The 21,539-nt window shown below is 34.2% G+C and overlaps 1 protein-coding gene across 1 annotated transcript in view; it reads right to left on the bottom strand.

Moving 5' to 3' along the window:
• Positions 1 to 9,158: 9,158 nt before the first annotated feature.
• Positions 9,159 to 21,539, bottom strand: part of Smp_200020 (uncharacterized protein) — a gene marked incomplete at both ends in the record, with an annotated part of 29,672 nt that continues 17,291 nt past the window's right edge. The window contains one exon of the mRNA XM_018794703.1: positions 9,159 to 9,346. Coding sequence (XP_018649089.1) covers positions 9,159 to 9,346 — 188 coding nt within the window. The remainder of the gene's footprint in view (positions 9,347 to 21,539) is intronic.

Genomic DNA, 21,539 nt, shown 5'->3' with positions numbered 1-21,539 from the left:
AGAATGAATTTTTTGAAAGTAAAACAAAAAAACTGTCAATTTTGTAGTTAATTTTCTTTATCTCAATTACACATATGAACATAACTGGGTTTTTATTTTACTTCAATATTCAGGCATATGTACATATATATATATATATATACTCAAGTTACAAGTGTTCATTTATAATTTTGTACGATTTTTATCATCGTTTATGTCTCCATTATCTATACCAGACATGTTTTAGAATCGTTATTGTTTTAAAATGTTTGTATGATGATTCGTTATACAAAGAATATTAACACAAAAAATGATGTATAGTAGTTTAATTCAGTTCTCACTATCTGAATTACATAAGATTTAGTGAGGTAACTTTATTCATACAACTTAGGTAAGATTATTGAATTAACACGTTTGTATAAAGTGTTTAAAGCGATTATTATGTAAAATGAGGACAGTATTCTATTCTCTACTTCCTATTATCAATCAGCTTGTAATTATATCAAACGAATCCTGATATTAAATAGGAATAATAAATTTGTAAAATCTCAACGAATGAATTTGAAGTAAATCCAACGTTTCATCTGGCAATCTGGTTCAAGCTTCTTCAAGGAATTATATATTAGGAAATATATTATTCCTATTTAATGTCTTATATCAACTCGGCGCTCAAATACTGTGAAACTATTTGCTCTAATTAAGACGAAAGTTCGAATCCAGATAGTTTACATGGTATTTTCTAAATAATTAGATCATATTGTTTGTAACCAAGTGATTTTACTCTCTATTATGATGTATGGGAACGTTTTCAAATCGGTTAATTGAGTTCTATCTATGAAAGATCAAGGGACTTGTAATTCATGAACGTTTCCCACAAATGTTTCAATATTTATACTGTAAATAAGTATCAAAACGTGTTTGACTCACTTATGAATATAGTTAATATAATAATTACATAACATGATTAACTCAATTTCTCATGGTGTACTATGGAAATATCACATTTCTGAATAGAAGATTAATTTGAAGATATAATAAAAAGATAAAATTTAATTTTATAATCTAAAATAATCTTTAAAATGTAAAGTACACTTTAGCATACTTTATACAATATGGTTCAATTTTAATAATCTTTAAAGTTCATATTATTTAATTGTGGTTTATAAGTTGATAATTCAAAGAAAGTATGGTACATAGAAGATTGATAAGTTGTAAAGTATTTAATTTTAATCTGAGTACATTGCATTTCACAATAGATCAAGATTACAAATTCGAATTAAAAATACTAACCTAAAAACATTTATCATTCTTAAAAAAAATTCTTGGATTGGTTGAAGTTAGACATTAACACCGTCGGATGCCGACCAGTTCAGTGGTCTAGTGCTTAAGTGCTCGTGCGCGAGACTGGTGGGGCCTGGGTTCGGATCTGGCGGGGTGGGATCGTGAATGCGCACTACTGAGGAGTCCCACAATAGGACGAAACGGCCGTCCAGTGCTTCCAGATTTTCCACGGTGGTCTAGCTTCAATTGATTCATGATCTCAACTACATAACATTTCAAATTGTTAGTATTTTACTTTTTCAAAGAATTATTTTAATAATTAGTATTTAATACATGAAGATCAATCGTTAACGTGCTTAATGTTTAATTATTCAGATTCAGGTGTAAATCTCGCTTTATTAATATTAGTTTGAATAACTAATTAGTATTATTAACTCAAATTCAAGTACATAAGACTATAATTGATAACTGAGTTACAATAGGCAAGAATAGCATGTATCAATCAAAATGTTGATTTAACACATTAATAATGACAGGTAATATTCTTTAATCTTACAAAATAACATTTCTTATACTCAAAGATTTCTTAAGAGATAAAAAAATTCATTCTTGGTTATTGATCTAGGGTCTAGTCAAGTTGTCATGCTGCTAAATTTAATTGAATTATAATATAAGAGATTTGCCGTCGTGCTGATCACCTTAGAATTATGAAGCACACTGAAAATCGATGAATAAAACAAATAGTGATCGGCAAACACAACTTTTGATATATATTTTCTGTTTGAAATTCAAAATTACAACCTGAATAATATAAGATATTACAATTTAGACTATTATACAGATTCGTTAATCTAGAATGCAGTAGCATCCATCAGCTGACATCTAAAATGAAGCATTTTAATTGGTTGCCTCAGGAATAAAATCATAACCAATAAACATTTACCATTCTATATATACTTTAGTTGAGTTATTTAAGATATGTAAATTATTGTTATTACTCAAACCATTTCTACTTTGAATAATGAAACTAATCTGAGAATTTCAAAATGCTTCACTTGAAAGCATTTTGATGGTGAAAAAATTTGTTGTTTTTTTGGTTTCACATTAAGATAAATATTATTTTGTCTAGACAACTTACATGTAAATTAATATTGACTATTTTTGCCTAAATTCATGTAATACTTAATTTGGATAAATTCTGTTGCTATGATGAGAATTTCACTTTGATAGTAGTTAATAATGAATTTATGTGTTTAGCAAAATAAAGGGTTTAGATGATACAGATACTCCAATCGATAGTAATTACACACCATTGTAACTTCACTAAAATTCAAAATTGGGATCATTGGATGATAACTCAGTAGTTTAAAAGTAGAATAGTCGTTGTAAGATATGAAGGTCCTAAGCTTGACCTCTGCTTAAGTGATGAAAATAGACTCTGAAGGGATTAAGAATTGATAAGATACTGTAGTGAACAAGAAGATGATTGGGCACAATCGAATGTATTTTAGTACAACATTACACAATATCTCATTAAAATATGAGAACCATATAGTGAATAGTTAATTTGCAAAATAACAATCAATTGTCTTAATTTGACTGTTTCTTCTGCAAATAATCGTCCATAGTCTCCGATTATAATTGTTCATGCATTTTCGTACCAATTGCGTGCCGTTCCTGTTCTCTTCTTATCAACCTTCTGCTGAAATACATTCAATGCCCGACCATCACCATAAACTACATGTGGATATAAATAGACCACACTACAATACCACTGCAAAGTACCTCTTAGTTTTTTAGTAATTAGCTAGCTCATGTGATGATGTACATTATCTCCAGTTCCAACAGATATATTTACTAGATATTGTTTATTGATTCAAATAAATCCATAAATGAAACAAAAACATTTTTCAGACAGGACAAGACATAACTAATCGAAGTAATGAGAATGTGAACATAATTAATAAACATCATTATCACAGTTTAATATCTAAGCCCATAATCTAGTATTCAATACTAGCTGAAAACATTGTAGAAGGTCATATAGTATTATCTCAATAGAACCCTTGTAATGGTAAAATAGCAAAACATTTTCCACAGATTTAATGTAGCACTAATAAAGAAGTTTACTTGTTATTATCACCCGACTAATTTCTCTGTCGAATCGATTGTCTCGAAAATAACGGTGTAAGATCATTCATGATTAAATATCAAATAATGTTGCATATATTTGAGAAAAGATATATTTTCTTAGACTTCTGGTCAACTACCATCAAAGTTAAATTAAATATTTTCTGTTAATAATCAACATTTATAAAACTCGTATTATTGTACTCTGTCATTAGTCGCTTTATGTAACTTACCGTAATCAAATTGATTCCGTTTATAAAGTAACTTTTCCCAATAATGCTAAATTAAGAACTTAATGGTTTTTTCGAAAGGACAGTGGGATCACAGATTTTGTTGAGTTCTATTTAGAACACGTCAACTAAATGTGCCATCGTTCCAGTGTTCATAAACATTCATCATTTTGAGTATCAACTTGTAGTCTACTAAGCTGATGAGTCTTGATAAACATCAGCTTTTTCAATGGATATGATATTATTCGTTAATTTTTTCTTGTTAATGACATTCACAGTCGAATTTTGATCAGCCTCTGTTGACAAACAACCATTATTATATGATAATAAAATATGTAACAACAATGAACATTGAGGCATTTGTTCTTAGCATAGATAAGCTAACAGAGATCGGTTAAAATTCAATACTGAACATCAATAACACGGAAACACTAACTCTTACCCATCATTAATCACGTAATCTTAGACACAATTCTGGTTAGTATAATTAACATTCAAAGAAAAAATTCGATATAATTCATATCCTGGTCTTCCTTCAGCTGAATGTTCATTTACAAAAACGTAGTATCAGAAAGCCGTCTTAAAATAGGACTTCCAATCAATGAACACTGACGACCCATTCAATAATTTTTTTTTCATTTTTCCCACCTGAATAACCTAATTCTCTAAAGAGAAAACTTATTCAAAGGTTTGATAAAACTAAGTTAATAGGTCAACACTTAAACTATCTGTTAGCCCATACACTTTAAGTAATTATGTGGATGAATTTTATAAAAATAAATTGACACCTCTGAACCGGAATATTAGATTCTAGTTATAATAATAACATATCAAGTATTGGCAGGATACATAAATATACTCTCAATTAAAAATAACTTCAATCTATTCATTTAACTATTTCTTTTCCTTTGTTTAATTCACTACTATCTACAGTACATGTATCATTATTATCGTTCATTTAAACAGTAAACATTTTCAAAACAAGTAACCTTTAACAATTGTTGCTAAAATCGAATTTGAATAATCCTTATAGATTATATTTCAAATAGTAATCCATACAAAACTTAATATTCTCAACGTTTTTTTATGTGTTATTTACTTTAAAACTTTGGCTTTCCAATAACTCTACTTATAATTCAAATGATTAGTTTTTCTAATTTTCTTGAACTGTCAGTCTAATTCGCTATAAAACTTCATTATAACTTTGTCTTCTAACAATATACTGTCTACTGATACAAAATTCAATATCTAGAACTTCATGTACTGTTATAAATATTAGCAAATAACTGAATTCATTGAGATCATAAAATCGGTCAATGTTAGACTACCATTGAAAATCTGTAAGCACTGGATGGCCATTTCGTCCTAGTATGGGACTCCTCAGCAGCGCGAACGCTTACCTTCTAGACTACTGAATCTGCATCCAATGGTATTCATGCCTAACTTTAACCAATCCACAAAATTGTGCAACCATCTTTCAATGTCTGAGGTAGATACCCGTCTCTACCTGACACGGATTAACTCCAGTGGTCACGGCTTCTCGCTAGAACTCCAAGAATCACCTCACAAAGCTAGTCACTAATGAGCACATAATACTAATAAACCTATAGACCTGCATGTACTTGATCACAAATCAACGAAACAATAAATGGATTCATCGTTAATCAGACGTCATTACAGAATGACCGATTTCAGTAATGAATTTCTACAACCGGTAATTACAAAGTTTTATAAGTAGCTTCACACATGTTGAAGTTGGTAATGATCTATACCTAGTAACTAAGTAGATAACATTTTACCATTTGAACTAATAATCATTATATTCAAGATTCAATGTAAATATCAACAATGAAATACAAGTACATATAACTTATATGCCTTAAAATACAAAATATAATAAAAATTATTATTTATGATTTATTTAAAAATAAAACAGTTTGATCAATATAAGATTATTGTTATTTATAAATTTTTTTTGTTATTTTTTACTTTTTTCTCTTTTTCATGAAACATAATTATAAAATGAAACCAACAAAAACAAAAAGCCACCCATGAAAAACTGAATCACATAGTAACTGAATAATGTTGAATAATTGAGCCCTGCTCAAATTGTATAAGCAAAACAACAACAACAACAAAAAAGTGAACCGATAATATTAATGTTGATAAGATTAATGATAGTCAGTCAGAATTAGTAATAACAATAATAATAATATCATTATATGTGTATTATATATACATAGATATATTTGTACAACAAGAAGTTTCAAGACATTTCCCTCACATTGCTTTATGTGATAACTTTAAAAATAATCATCATTTACATCATTTCTTATGACTTCATCTAGTAAACATTATACGAGACAATATAGAAGTAATAATAAGGAAACACTAAGAGAAGAAGAAAGAAAGGCAAAAAAAAAGAACAACCTCTAAGTAATAATATTTTACACAAACTGATTATTTCGACAAAAAAATAATCTAGATTGTTTACTTCTTTTATCTACATTATATTGATGCTTAACTAAAGATGTTTGTTTTTTATTGAATGAAAAGATTAACAATAATGATCAAGTGAATATTGAACAAGTGATAAGGTGGAGGAAACGAAGCGTTAAAATTGCATGAACAATATAGCATACACGTATATATGTATATATTGACGAATATATGATAAAGAATATAGGATTGGAGACATTTTTGCTGTTGTTGTTGTTGTTGAGGGAAACACATAGAAATAATAAATGAGAATATTGTAATCCTAGAAGAATCTGAATGAACTAGAGGGAAAACAAAACGAAAGATGTTTCACAAGTTTAATTTGTTTATTAATGTTGTCTATTATGTGAATTTTGAAGTGACTGAATAGTAATACATTCACTTAAGATGTAATGAATAAGATGTTACATAAATTTATAAACAAACAAACAAAAAAATCACACAATAAGAAAATCAAAGCAAAATATGAACAACAATAATGATAATAATAAACAAAAGCTTATTAATGTTCGTCTGCCTTTTATAACAGTAAAAAACATAAATGCAAATTTACCACATTGGTGTAATGATAACTAAAATTGGTAATAGATAGATATAGCCAAAAGTGAGAGTAACTCCCTCTATATTCACTTTTAAATCGTTTACTATGATGTCCATTGGTTCTAATAATTTGTTACCCACTTTGACCATCATTATGTTTTGTTTGTTTATTGTTCATTGAAACATGATAAACAAGATAGTACTATGATGATAATGTTAATGACAAGAATAGTATCAACAACTTGAAACACTGATCATCAAAACATAAAGGAACAAAACTGAAATCATATAATAGATAGTAGTAAAAGATCAAAAGCAAAAAAAGAAAACAAACAAACAATAAAAGCAAAGAACCTGAATCAAATTATTAATAATGATTGTATTGAAACCAAATCAATAATATAACAGTTAATAATTTCTAAATATAATTATTACCAAAAAAGCAAAATGTTGATTAAAGGAATGAACAACAGGCGAAGTCAAGTGAAATTTTTTTTCTCCTTCTTAAAAAAAAAGAAAAGAAAAAAAAGTTTCTTCCATACAAAATTATACATCGTTTTAAATGAGAATATTATTGATTAAGAGAAAACAAAACACCAAAAAAGAGAGTCGTATATGAGTAATTATTGATTTTATGATAAGAAGGGGAAGAATATAGGAAATCGATACTATAAAAAAACAATGATAGAAACACAAAAAGAGAATAGAATATGAGTAATTATTAATTTTATGATAAAAAGGGGAAGAATATAGGAAATCGATATTATAAAAAAAACAATGATAGAAATCATTGAATCCATTCGATTTATATGTGTGTATCAATTTATTTTTATAAAGATGATAACATTCAATTAAGTTTTATAAAATAAATGAGAAAGAAAAAAAAATTTGAGTAGTCATAGTGATAATAATAATGATAATAATCGGTAAAAGATAATCAAAGTAAAACTAATGAACATTCCCAAGTATCTAATCGTTATCATTGTGTATGTGTGTATATATGTATGTTTTATTTGGTACATGTATTACTTAACCTATAGATAAAACTGAAAAAAACAAATTATTCAGCTTAAAATAAATGATGATTGAGTTTTGTTATTGTTACAATTGCTGAACAACATAGGAGCATACATAAACATACATAAACAATGAAAGCGTATGCAAAAGTAGTAGAATAATGATAAGTAAATATAAAGAGTAGCATATTTACATAAGCAATATACATGTATAAGTTTTACAAATTGTTTCATTGAATAAAAAAAAGTAATTCCAAAAAAAGCACGAAATAACAGACAAAATTAATCAAGCTGGCTAAACAAAGAAAATAGTGTATGTTTTGCAATTCGTCCATAGATTTAGTGATAACAAGAAACATAGATAAGGAGGAATAAAGAGAGCGAGCGAGAGAGACGAAAGATTTTCTTGCTAAAAGTGAAGTTATGATTTACTATTCGATAATGTAACAATTCAATGAAGTAATAGGCCTATCCAATAGTGGTCAATATTAGCATCAAACAATGTAAAGAATACCTAATAATTTATAAGTTCAAACTTATATGATATAAAAAAACACGAAGTTCAGCGAAGGGATCTCTTTTCAACGAATTTATTATCAAGCTGTACAATCGTATATATATATATATGAAAAAGTTTTGTTAAAGTACTAATTTAAATGGGAATTATATGATATAATCAGTTTGATTGATCCTATCCTGAGAATAAAATCAAGCATAAATGGTGCCGAGAAAAAAAAAGGCAAACACAAAACTAACGATAAAATGTTAACATTTTAAGAACAAAAAAAAGTGAAATTGAATCAATCTAATATTTTCTGTTGGGTCGATCATGCCGAAGTCAATAGAAAGATAAACATGGCTTCATAGTACATTTTTTTGGATTTATTTGGAGAAACATAAAATACACACAAGGCAAAACCGCACAGATGTGTAATGGGATCATTGATTTTATGATCATGTGCATCATCCAAACCAATAATTATCAGTTGATTCGCCGTGAACGGATACATAGACAAATTTGAGTGAAGAATAATATCAATAGAAGTATCCATTGGACAAACAGAGGAATATGTAAACAAGATTAAAAAGAAGATAAACTATAAAACCAAAAAGTTTAATGAATCATAGAAACTTTTCTTGACCTACAGTGTCAGTGTTATGACTAACACGTACACACGAAGGTAGCTGAGAAAGGGAAGATACAGTTAGAAAGCTAGAGAAGTAAAATTTAGAAAAGACAAAAGGCTATAGACGAAAAGGGTGATGATTTCCATTGAAAATTGAAAGACTATGGGCGATATTTGTTACAATGTACTGTATAATATGTAACCATATAGAAAATAACACACGAATCAAACAACACATGTTTGTATAACTGTAAAGATGCATAACATAGGATACGGTAGTAGTAATAGTAGAAGGCTTTCGCTTTGAAGATTTAATAAATGATAATAAACTCGTCTTCACAATAAAAAATACACTTTCAATAAGGTCTTCGTTGTTCTAATTCAGAAACTACCCAATCCCATCCATTGTCTTTAATTAAATGAGCTAATTCTATGATATACTTGCCTTCTTTATACTTTTGACTAGATTCAAAAGCTTGTTCATATTTCCAACCTAATACTGTGTGACAACAATCACAGTAGATATCTGCTACAGAATGGAGACCTGTAAATGGGAAGAAAAAACATACCAACAATAAAACAACAGTGTAGAGGAGTTGTGGAGATTATTGAATTCTGTTAAGATCACAAACTGATCCGAGTATAATTCATGATCTTAATAAGAATTAAATTGTATAAAATATTCCAGGATTGAAAGATAAATAACTTTCCGTTAGAAACGAAGGAAATCAACTTATCAATCAGCTCCATTCCAGTTGGTTCAATCTTAAAACATATAGTTTGGGATTTTAATATTCAAGGTTCAAAATATTGTCAGTTAGTTAACTAGAACAATCTTGAATTTGTAGATCCAAAACCTATGGGTTAATAAACGGACTTTCCAATTAATAAATATATAAAAAACTAAAAAACTTGGTGTAACTACAAGAATGTTTAACGAATGAAACGTCAATATGTTATCGTTTTAGCATTTGCTACAAAATGAATGGCAAAGAAATGAATATATTCTAGATGATCTACCAATGGAGATCAACCACTGAAAACTAATCATACGAACTACAAGATACCAACCGAACAAAATCAACCAATACAATCAACTGGAATTTTTTTTTAATTTAAGGTGGATGTTGTTAGGTGATTGCTTAGACTAATTTAATTCTATGTATTATTTCGATCACAGCGACTCTGTCAAATTTATGATCTCATAAGGAATTCATGCCAAATTATTGTACATAGATTCCACTTACATCATCTCCGTTATTATCCACACAAAAAAATAACTACGATGTTAAACTCACACATTTTAAACTACGAAATAAAATCACATACCCTTACAGTATAAAATGAGTTCATAAAATATCAAGTAATCAGTGAAGTAAATTTATTTTCAATATGTAAAAAAGTGAACAAAATGAACAATATAGGATAAGAAAAATATTATTTATCACCTGGAAACCAGTAAAAACACTTGTTACCATAGCAATAATTAGAGTATAAACTAGTTTTTAGTTACAAGTAACTGTGATAGTCATTCAGTAAATTGCAATCATATATATAACAGAAAACAAAAATCGAAATTTTCGTGGCGTGCAAAATAAAAGGGTTTAAAAAATGTTCATGTTTCAACACTTATTCACCACATGTGACTTTTACAAATTAACTATCAACTGAGATCTCTAATCATCAATAGGCCTCAACATACACAAAGGAAAAAGCAAGATTCTCAAATACAACACGGAGAACACCAACCCAATCACAATTGATGGAACAGGTGGAAACATTCACGTACCTGGGAAGCATCGTTGATAAACAAGGAGGATCAGATGCAGATGTAAAGGCGAGGATTGGCAAGGCAAGGGTAGCATTTCTACAAATGAAGAACATATGGAACCCAAAACAACTGTCAACTAACTTCAAAGTCACAATCTTCAATACAAACGTCAAGACAGTCAGTTCTACTGTATGGAGCTGAAACGTGGAGAACTACTACATCCATCATCAAGAAGGTACAAGTATTTATAAACAGTTGTCTACACAAAATACTCAACATTCACTGGCCCAATACTATCAGCAACAACGTTTTATGGGAGAGGACAAACCAGGTTCCAGCTGAAGAGGAAATTAGGAAAAGATGTTGGAAGTGGATAGGACATACATTAAGGAAATCACCAATATGCATTACAAGGCAAGTCCTAACTTGGAATCCGGAAGGGAAGAGGAAAAGAGGAAGACCAAAGAATACATTACGTCGGGAAATAGAAGCAGATATGAAAAGAATGAAAAACTGGAAGGAACTGGAAAGGATTGCCCTGGACAGAGTTGGATGGATAATGCTGGGGGTAACAGGCGTAAGTAAGTAAGATCTCTAATAAACAAATTGACTGATGATATAATAAGTAAATTACATTATGCATATATATACATATACGGAGAATACAGGAAAACTCAGCTCTACTTTTTCAAACAAAGAAAGCACGTAGATGAAATGAAATAAAAACAAATCCATATTATTTTACGCCCAACAACTAGTGATATTACTCAACTGCCTAATTGACTGAGTCGTAAAAAAAGTGACATTAATTACGACCAATAACAATAATTTCATAAGTTAGTAAATGATTCACAAAATCTGATGTTAATAATCATTTACATTGTAAATGAATTTCAATTATATTTGTCTTGTGTGAAATATTGTTTTTCATAAATGCATGATTATTCTATATGAAACGACTCATAATTTGCTGATCAGTTTTTTTCATCAACTGATACTCCATCAATTTGAGCTTTACATCAGGAAATTAGTATTTGTGAGTAATTATCATTTGGCTCCAATCACTTCAGGCAGTCAAGTGATAGATTAACATAAAACTTCATAAATAGACATGCCGGAATAAATCTAAATTCTCAACAGTCACATTGTGAAAGATTAAATTCGTAAACACATATGAGCGAAAGAATAATGGGCAATTATGATAATGTCATCAGGACACTACTTCTTAAAAAACCATTGATTGCTAAATCTTTTAATTTAATACTGAGGATGTTTTCAAACAAGTAATAGAAAGCTCTGAAACCAGGCCGAAGAATCCAACATTATCAAAATCATCTCAAGTTGAAAATACCTTTCACCGTTTATTTATTTCTCCATAGTTTAGAAATAAAGTTTTTCATCCTGATGTCATACATCCTAAAACAGACTAGAATAAGAACTCTTTCATTGTTTCGCTGATGTTTAAGTGTATTTGTATTGCTCTTCATTCAAGTACATTTTGAATACATTCACATTATACTTTTGTTGACCTATCAATTTTTCTTTAGTGGCTCAAATAAATCACCTTATCAAGATTTAACTAATTCTTTTACATAATCTTCAGTCGAGGGGGTGAATAAGTTATCTGAGGTTAATATACAAATTGGTTGATCCTGGGGACTATCCAGCGATATATCAAGAAACTTAGTGTATGTGGCTCCCTTAGTGGGGTTGTGATGACCCAAAGACGCGGCCAGCCAGAAGTTTGAACCCAACGAGTTTGTCTTTGGTAAACACTCTTCTAATAGCTTGCTTTGTTCGTCTCTCCTTACTATAAGGAGCTATGTGTTACAACTTGACCAGTCAAAATTAATGTAGTAATTGGTATAAATGTGTATTAGCACACGTTGACACATCAAATCAGCGAAATGAGGTGAAATTAAGAAGAAAAGAAATTAAAATAATAGTAATAAGGATAGTGAGAAAGACGGAACAGTGAACATATGCTTCAGAAAAAGGAATGAAGCTAAAGTATAAGTGGAGAATTGTTGAAAGTCATGTTATAGAGGGAAAAAAAGAGTCATTACACTAATTTCAGTACAGTCAATTACAATCTTTATTACTCAACCTCATCAACTACTGAGGACGTTTATCTCAACGACCCTAAATCTATGAACTCTATGCCTGATAACACAGATCAGTAGTATGTTTATTATGTATTGTTTCAGTATTTCTCTTATTTAATAACACTAAGAATACATTTGCCTATACATCTGTTTTCATTATGTTTACTTAAAACAACAACAGTAATAACAATTCTATAAATTATGCTTACATCTGTTGATCAGGTGTATCATGCATGCAAACAAAATGCAAACCTATTCAAAACTTTAACCCTAGAAGAATTCATACGATCCTGTTTTTTTAAAGTAAAAATTATTACTCTAAAAAAGGCATTTACATTTTTGTGGTCAGAAACAGTAGTCCCATTTTTTCCAAAAGACTCCGAAACACTTACACGTATATGTAAAAATTGTTATAGAATTAATGCTATGTATATACGCACAACAACACATGTCTACATACCTATATATACGCTACTGCTTAAAACAATAAATGATGTGATCAATAAGGATAGGACTATGGAAATTGTCTAATGTCTGTAACAAAGCCATTCTTTATCTCATTTCTCTAAATCATTCTTCCCTGCCCTTCAAATTTCATTCAACCTTCAGGTAATGAAAACAAAAATAATGATTACATTAGAAATAATCAATTTATTGAGAAGTGTCCTATAACTCTCTTTTTTCAAAATATCTAAACATACATATGTATTCATTTCAAACTAAGTCAACCGCCATTGTAACTACACTAATAAATATTGGTTGTTAACAATTGGGATGATAAAGTCAACGATAATAACTATATATGTACATAGTTGCTATTATTAGTAGTACTGTGAGAAAAATGTTGCAGTTACTATGGTGATAAAAAGAAAACAAATAGAAAAACATTGAAAGATAGTCGAAAATAACGAAAAAAAGATTTATTACCTGCACATTTTTACCAAATATTTGTCACCGTGGTAATAAGTATCAATATTTATTATATTGGAGATGAAAATAAAATGGACAATTTAATGATCATGGTTTTTGCATATTTGTTTACTGTTCTTTGCTATACAAGTCTGCTATTGGTAGGCTGGTATATAATTAAATAGATACATAAATAAATAGAGAGCACCAAGCGCCTGTTTCATTTTAGTATGCGATTACTCAACAGTAAACAATCGCGTCTCCTCGAAAGATGCATTCCAGGAACTTCGAGTCTTGTAAGTGCTGTTAAACCTTTATATCACCTGAGTAAAATCTAATACCACATATTTCCAAGTTCAGACAAATTATAAGACACTGAGATAACTATTCAATACCACTAATGAGGACTGTTTCATTCTAAACACATCTGTAATCCACCGTTTATAAAAACTCACTATAACTTGAGAAACTCATCGCAAAGCAAACCATGACAAGCACACGATTATAGTAATCATGAAGAGGTACCGTCACACATCAACCTCCGTTAGAGTTACCATTTAAAATCAAGGACTTATAGATAGATATTTCGTCTTACTATCAGACTTCTAGTATCCCAAGGAGTCCCACAGTGGTCCAGTGCTTCTTGGTTTTAAATGGTAACTCCAACTGGGATCAATAAGTAATAGTCACCTTCAACAGGTTAAAATGATTTTCAGAAAATCACTTCATCTAAAGAATATGCAAACAGGCAAATCAATTATCATTAACAATCAAGGTTTGACATGGCAATTATGATAAATCAGTAAACCGATAAACAGACGAAAAAGGTATAATTTGACTGACAATTCACTTAAAAAACTTCCATCCCTTAACACTGCTATTGTACAACTTTATTGAAATGATTTTCATAGTTTTTGGGATTACTAAATGTCTAAAAATTATCAAACACGTGAATTCCATGCTCAATACGTGTGAAATGCTCTTTAACTAATTCACGACGGTTAAGGAAGTGTACATTGCACTAGTAATGAATAATGCGAAGTGACAAATTCAATTTACTTTATACTTTATAAGTAATGTATCATTTTTTCATCTCCTATCCTTCAATTTTTAAATAACTCGCTACTTTTTCATTACAAATTATATCAGATTTTACAGAGATCTGAGTTACTTTGAAATCATACTATATTCACTGTTGAAAAACTTCCTTACGCCGGTTACCCCTCATGGAGGAATATAGGACGCTCACCAGCATTCTCCATCCAACTCTGTCCTGAACAATTCTTTCCACATGTTTCCAGTCGTTATTCATCATTCTCATATCTCCTTCCAATTCCCAACACAGTGTGTTCTTTGGTCTTCCTCTTTTTCATCCCGTTTACATTCAGAATCCAAAGTAAACGATTGTCTCGTGATGCAGTTACGTGATTCCCGCAGTGTATGTCATATCCACATTTAGCGTGTTTCCTAATTTCCTCTTCAGATTGAAGCTCGTTCGTTCTCTCCAACAGTAGGCTATTTCTGATTGCACCTAGCCAACGGATATTGGATATCTTGAGTAGACACGTGTTTTTAATTACTTGTACATTTTTGATGATGGTTGTGGTGATTCTCCAAGTTTCACCTCCATTCAGTAGAACTGTTTCGACGTTCGTGTTGAAGATTATTACTATTATTATTATTCGCTTGCAGACAGTTGTTTTGAGTTCTGTATGTTGTTGAAGTGTAGGAATGGTCTTCTTGCTTTGGCATTCCATGCCTTCACATATGCTTTAGATCTTCCCTGTTTATTGATGATTCTGACCAGATAAGTACGTGAAAGATTCCACCTGTTCGATAGTTTCTCCATCAATTGTGATTGGGTTGGTGTTCTCTGTGTTGTATTTGAGGATCTTGATTTTTCCCTTGTGTATGTTGAGGTCTACTGATGCACAGGCTGCTGCTGCACTGGTTGTCTTGATCTTCATTTGCTCGTGTGTATGAGATAGAAGAGCTAGGTCGTCTGAAAAGTCCGAATCATCTAGTTGCATTCACGGTTAACAAAAGATAAGTAATAATGACCGTCGGTCGAACTGTTTCAGACATTTTCTCTGAGTTCATTCCAAGAAAAAACGGTATTGTTGTTGAGATCTATTAAGTTTAGAAGAAAACAACTACCTAATACTTAAACATCAAATAATTTACTATCAAATTAAACTTCGTAGTTTGAAAAAAAGCCATTCAAAAAATAATTTACTACTGTGCCATACCGACCACGCAAAATTTAAATGCAATGTCAAACAAATCACAGTTATAATGTAGTTCCACAACTGACCAAAATATCAATCTAATTATTCATTCATCTCATTAGTTCAATGATATAGGCTTAGACCATACTTTATTAGATTTCATATGAAGTATTATTTCATGAAATTTGATGGATAAAAGAGATCACATTATCAATCAATCTAAATAACAAATAAATAAAGATATTACGAATCAATGATCCTTCCTTTTAATATAAATTATTAGATAGATATATATGAACAAGTAGGTTTTAATAATTCACATGGTAACTAATAAAATCAATAATGAAATGACTGATCCCAATGATAAATTTACACAATGAGATGACAAAGTTTATTTATTCAAAATTAAACTTTGTACAGTTTTACTGATTACAAATAATAATTATAAAAGAATAGTTAAGCGCAACTTTGAAGTATACATTATATTTTATGAACTATACAAAGTAACTTGTTACCATTAATTCTATTGTATATTTACTTTCTTTTAAAATGTAGAATGATGAATATACAATATTGTTAAATGAGATGATGTAGTGACCGGCCAGTCTCGATAAGAACACGATTGGAATAACGGAAACAACTATTATTATTGTAACCAATTGTACCAGAGATTGTTTTACTGTATTTGTTTAACTGTATCAGTTTCACTTCTTGTTTCGTTCTCCGCCTTGTTTGGTTCGAGCTTGCTCACGCACTGCTTATTCGCTTGTACTCTTTGGCACATCTCGGTATTATTTCGATACCACGAGATCGCCAATAAATATACTTGATCTGGACTAGTAAAGCCTTCTGATTTACGGGCTATCAAGGGAACCAAGTCGTTTTTGGACGCGTAATCGAATAGTAGTGGTGATCATAGTCCGTCCACGACTCGACATCCACTACAACTGGTGAGCCGTATTTGGAACACGCAATACAGCTGGTAACCCAATCCATCGAGCACAAGTCAAACTTGGCCAATTCTCCAAACCAGATCAATCCGGTGAGTCTATTTATCTATCCACATCTGTTGCATATATTCGTATTGATATTTTTCAATATATAATATTTTGGCAACTTAATATGGTAGATAACGATAAGAATAACATAAATATGATAGACTCCGAGATACAGGTTATCAGTTTTCGACCGGTTCCTTTCATCCCTCATGATCCAGAAGTCTGGTTCGTGGCACTGGAATCTCAATTTGAGATCCGCCGCATAACCAATCAAAGGCAGAAGTACGCCTACGCTTTGGAATCATTGCCCGGGGATCACCTAACCGCTGTCCGTGAGGTTGTCCTCAATCCGAACGTTCCAAACGTTTATGACCGTCTTAAGGATGCCATCCTTCGACATTTCCTCCCATCAAGAGAGGAACGATTGAGGACACTATTAGCACGTCACCCTATGGGTGATGCTAAGCCGAGCCACCACCTCACGCGCCTGCAATCCCTTGCAGGAAACATGACAGCTGACTCTGAGATAGTCAAAGAGTTGTGGCTCGAAGCCTTACCAGTCAGTATCCAGCCAACCCTTACGGCTCTGCTCGAGGACACCCCGCTCAACAAGGTGGCCCTCATAGCAGATAAGATTCTAGCACGAGTTAACACCAAAGACGACTATTTGGTTGCTAGTACTTCCCGTTCTAACGTTGATCTCGATGCTAGACGACCTCCGGCTCATGGGGATAGGGACAGATGTATCCATACTCGTCTCAGTTTCCGAGACCGCGCAAGTGTGCCAGCCCCCTACGCCCCCCGACCCAGGTCACAATCTCGTAAGGCCGTAACGACTCGCCCCAAGCGGGCATCTTCCAAGCCACGCCAGAAGGCGGTTTCGGAAGCGAGTCCAGGTTGGTACTGGTTTCACCGTGCTTTCGGAGCCGGTGCCCGTCATTGTCGAGCTCCCTGCTCATACAAGGCGGGAAACTCCTCAGCCGGCGAGTAAATGCGGCCGTACTCGCCGGCACTTCACCTCAGGTTGGCCGTTTATTTTACGTGCACGATTATCGCACCAACGCTAGGTACCTTGTGGATACGGGTGCCCAAGTTTCTGTCGTACCTATCGGTAACAGTAAGTCTCAAGCCACTATGCTTCGACTACGCGCTGCGAATGGCTCAGTCATTCCCACCTATGGTACACGACAACTTACGGTCAACCTGAGCAACCGACGACAGTATCTGTGGACGTTCATCATTGCCGATGTTCCCACAGCTATACTCGGTATCGATTTCCTACAGCACTATGAATTGCTAGTCGATTCACGTAGGCTGCAGCTAATTGATACTTCGTCGGACAGCAACTTTATGGGCTCTAAAGCCCACACAAACGCGTACCGAATCACAGGTGTATTTCATTCGCGTGACGATTTATTCCACGCTTTATTTCAGAAATTCCCCAAATTAACTAAACCTCTCGAGGAGACTCCATCGGTGACCAATCGTGTGGTACACCACATAGTCACCCGCGGACCACCAGTCACGGCAAGACCTCGCCGACTGGCACCGGACAAATTAGCTTTCGCTAAACGTGAGTTTGACAATTTACTAGCTACTGGTATTATTCGTCCTTCTCACAGTCCTTGGGCCTCACCTCTCCACATGGTTCGAAAAAAGGATGGGGTTAGTTGGAGACCATGCGGAGACTACTGAGCGTTAAACACAGCTACACGTTTCGATAGCTATCCCATTCCCCACATACATGACATCACGGCATCACTCAAGGGCACGACAATTTTTTCCAAGATCGATCTGGTACGAGCATATCACCAGATCCCAGTCGCTCTTGAAGATATAGAGAAAACTGCTATCACGACTCCTTTCGGTTTATTTGAGTTCCTACGAATGCCATTTGGATTACGGAATGCTGCTCAAACTTTCCAAAGGTTTATCGATAGCATTGTACGAGACCTAGATTTTGTTCACGTCTATATTGATGACCTGCTAATCGCATCATCAAACGTAGATGAACATTATCAACACCTGACGCTACTATTCCAGCGCCTTTCGGATAATGGAATAATAGTCAACCCCGACAAGTGTGAACTCGGGAAGAAGGAAATAAAATTCTTAGGTCATGTTATTAAGCATGAGGGTGTTCTACCTTGTGAGGATAAAGTACGTACTATAATGGAGTACACTGTACCGTCCACACTCAAGGAACTGAAGGCATTTCTCGATTTGGTCAACTTCTACCGTCGCTTCATTTCGCACGCGGCAGAACAGTTACGACCGTTAACCGATTTACTTCGCGGTAATCCACGCAAACTGGAATGGAACGACGCCGCACGTACTGCATTTTCAGATATCAAAATGGCCCTAGCTCAAGCCACACTTCTCGTGCATCCTGACCCATCAGCCACGCTTAGTATAGCGGTTGATGCATCGGATTTCGCCATAGGAGCCGTTATGCAACAGAATATCTCCGGTAGTTGGCAGCCCCTCGAATTTTTCTCACGACGCCTCACTCCCACGGAGACGAGATATAGCGCTTTTGGTCGCGAACTGCTAGCAGCCTACTGCGCCATCAAACATTTCTGGCACGCTGTAGAAGGTCGTAAGTTCATCTTATTCACCGACCATAAGCCCTTAACGTATGCTCTGCATACCAAGTCTGACCGCTACTCACCACGAGAGTGCAGACATTTGGACTATATCTCCCAGTTCACGACAGACCTTCGTCACGTCAAAAGCGAGTCGAACTGTGTTGCTGATGCTTTATCACGTATCCAACTTAATGCAGTTACTTTGCCAGTGCTCGACCTACCTGCTATGGCCGCCACCCAAGCAAACGATACTTCATGCACGGAAGCACAACAGTCTACGTCCCTTCAGTGCCGGGAAGTACCCCTAGCTACTAGCTCAGGTACTATCCTATGCGATACTTCTACGGGCCTCCCTCGACCCATCGTACCCTCCGCTTATCGCCGTCTCGTCTTTGATGCCCTTCATGGTCTATCTCATCCTGGTACCGCAGCCACCTTACGCCTCATCGCTGCACAATACGTCTGGCCGTCAATGAATAAAGATGTCCGTATGTGGGTAAAACAATGTTTACAATGTCAACGATCAAAAGTGCACAGGCACGTAGCTGCCCCTATTGGCACTTTCGCTACGCCTGATGCTCGCTTCGATCACGTTCACATAGACATTGTAGGACCATTACTACCATCGCACGGGTATGATCACATACTCACATGCATTGATCGTTTCACAAGATGGCCCGAAGCTATTCCCATCACGTCTATTACGGCGGAGACAGTCGCTCACCGCTTCGTAGAACGATGGATAGCTATGTACGGTTGTCCCTCGACTGTCACGACTGACCGAGGACAACAATTTGAGTCCGCATTATTCTCCTCACTAACACGGCTGCTTGGTACGGAACGCATACGCACTACCGCCTACCATCCAGCATCAAACGGTTTAGTTGAACGGTTTCATCGCCAACTTAAAAGTGCTCTTCGAGCACACGAAAACAACAATTGGTACGAAACCCTTCCGCTCGTCCTCCTGGGAATCAGAACGAGTCTAAAGGCAAATATTCAATGTTCCGCCGCTGAACTTGTTTACGGCACGACATTGCGTCTGCCTGGGGAATTTTTCACACCACGGAGCAGCACTAAGTTCGGCGAATCAGACTACGTCCAACGACTGTCTGCATTCATGCGAACACTGACTCCGGTGTCAACTCGTATACAACATCGACAGGTCGCTCTCCCTCGAGAGTTATCTACCTGTTCACATGTTTTCATACGAGTAGATTCGGTACGCAAACCTCTACAACAGCCTTACGAAGGACCTTTTCACGTGATTTCCCGTCACGAAAAGACCTTCAAGGTTGATCGACGTGTCCGCATCGAAACAGTCAGCATTGATCGTCTCAAGCCAGCACACGTCGATGACAGTGCTATACCTGATAAGCCGAGACCCAATGTTAGACCCATCAGAGCTTCTAGCGGGATCTCTACATCTACTTCGGATCCCACGCTAGATGCACCTGAGACCTCATTCTCACGTCCCAGTCAACAGCACGTGTCATCTGCCCCGTCTACGGACGAGACTTCCGTCTCACGTCCAGACCTGCAGACCACACCGCCCTTGACTGCGGATGAGATTGCAGGCTCACGAGGTTCGAATGAGACTACCGTCTCACGTTCCGGTCGCCGAGTACGCTTACCCGTACGCTTTCGCGACTAACCTCATAACCAGCAGCGGATACAGTATAGGACCTTACCCCTATACTACACGAATGCTACACTTTTCTCTTTTTCTCTCATTTTTTTGTTTACTCCGAGCCTACGCCTTCGACCATCGCTGTTCCGGTATCGTCGACTTCAGTAAACTTTGGCGAAAGCTGGCCTGATCACCCACGCTCTAGTCAACGCACTCAGTCGATCTCTCTGGCTCCAAATACGTATGATATACATTTGGTCCCGAACATGGTTATCCTGGTCGCATCTGGTTCCTTGGCTCAATCTGGTTTCGTCCTACGTCTGCAGCGTTTCTGGTCCGGACCTCTACGAACGCAACCTTCAGATTCTGGATACAAACCACTCTGGTGTAGCATGCTAACCCAAGCAATCAATACAGTACGTTTCCTCCTGGTACCGTTCTACGTCAAAGACTTTTGGTGGCAACTCGAGGATCAACGATCACTTCCTGTTCTGCCAACGCCTTCGTC

Source organism: Schistosoma mansoni, chromosome 1 (assembly GCF_000237925.1).
Source record: "Schistosoma mansoni strain Puerto Rico chromosome 1, complete genome".
NCBI classification, from domain to species: domain Eukaryota; kingdom Metazoa; phylum Platyhelminthes; class Trematoda; order Strigeidida; family Schistosomatidae; genus Schistosoma; species Schistosoma mansoni.
This window is presented reverse-complemented; position numbering and strand designations above follow the sequence as displayed.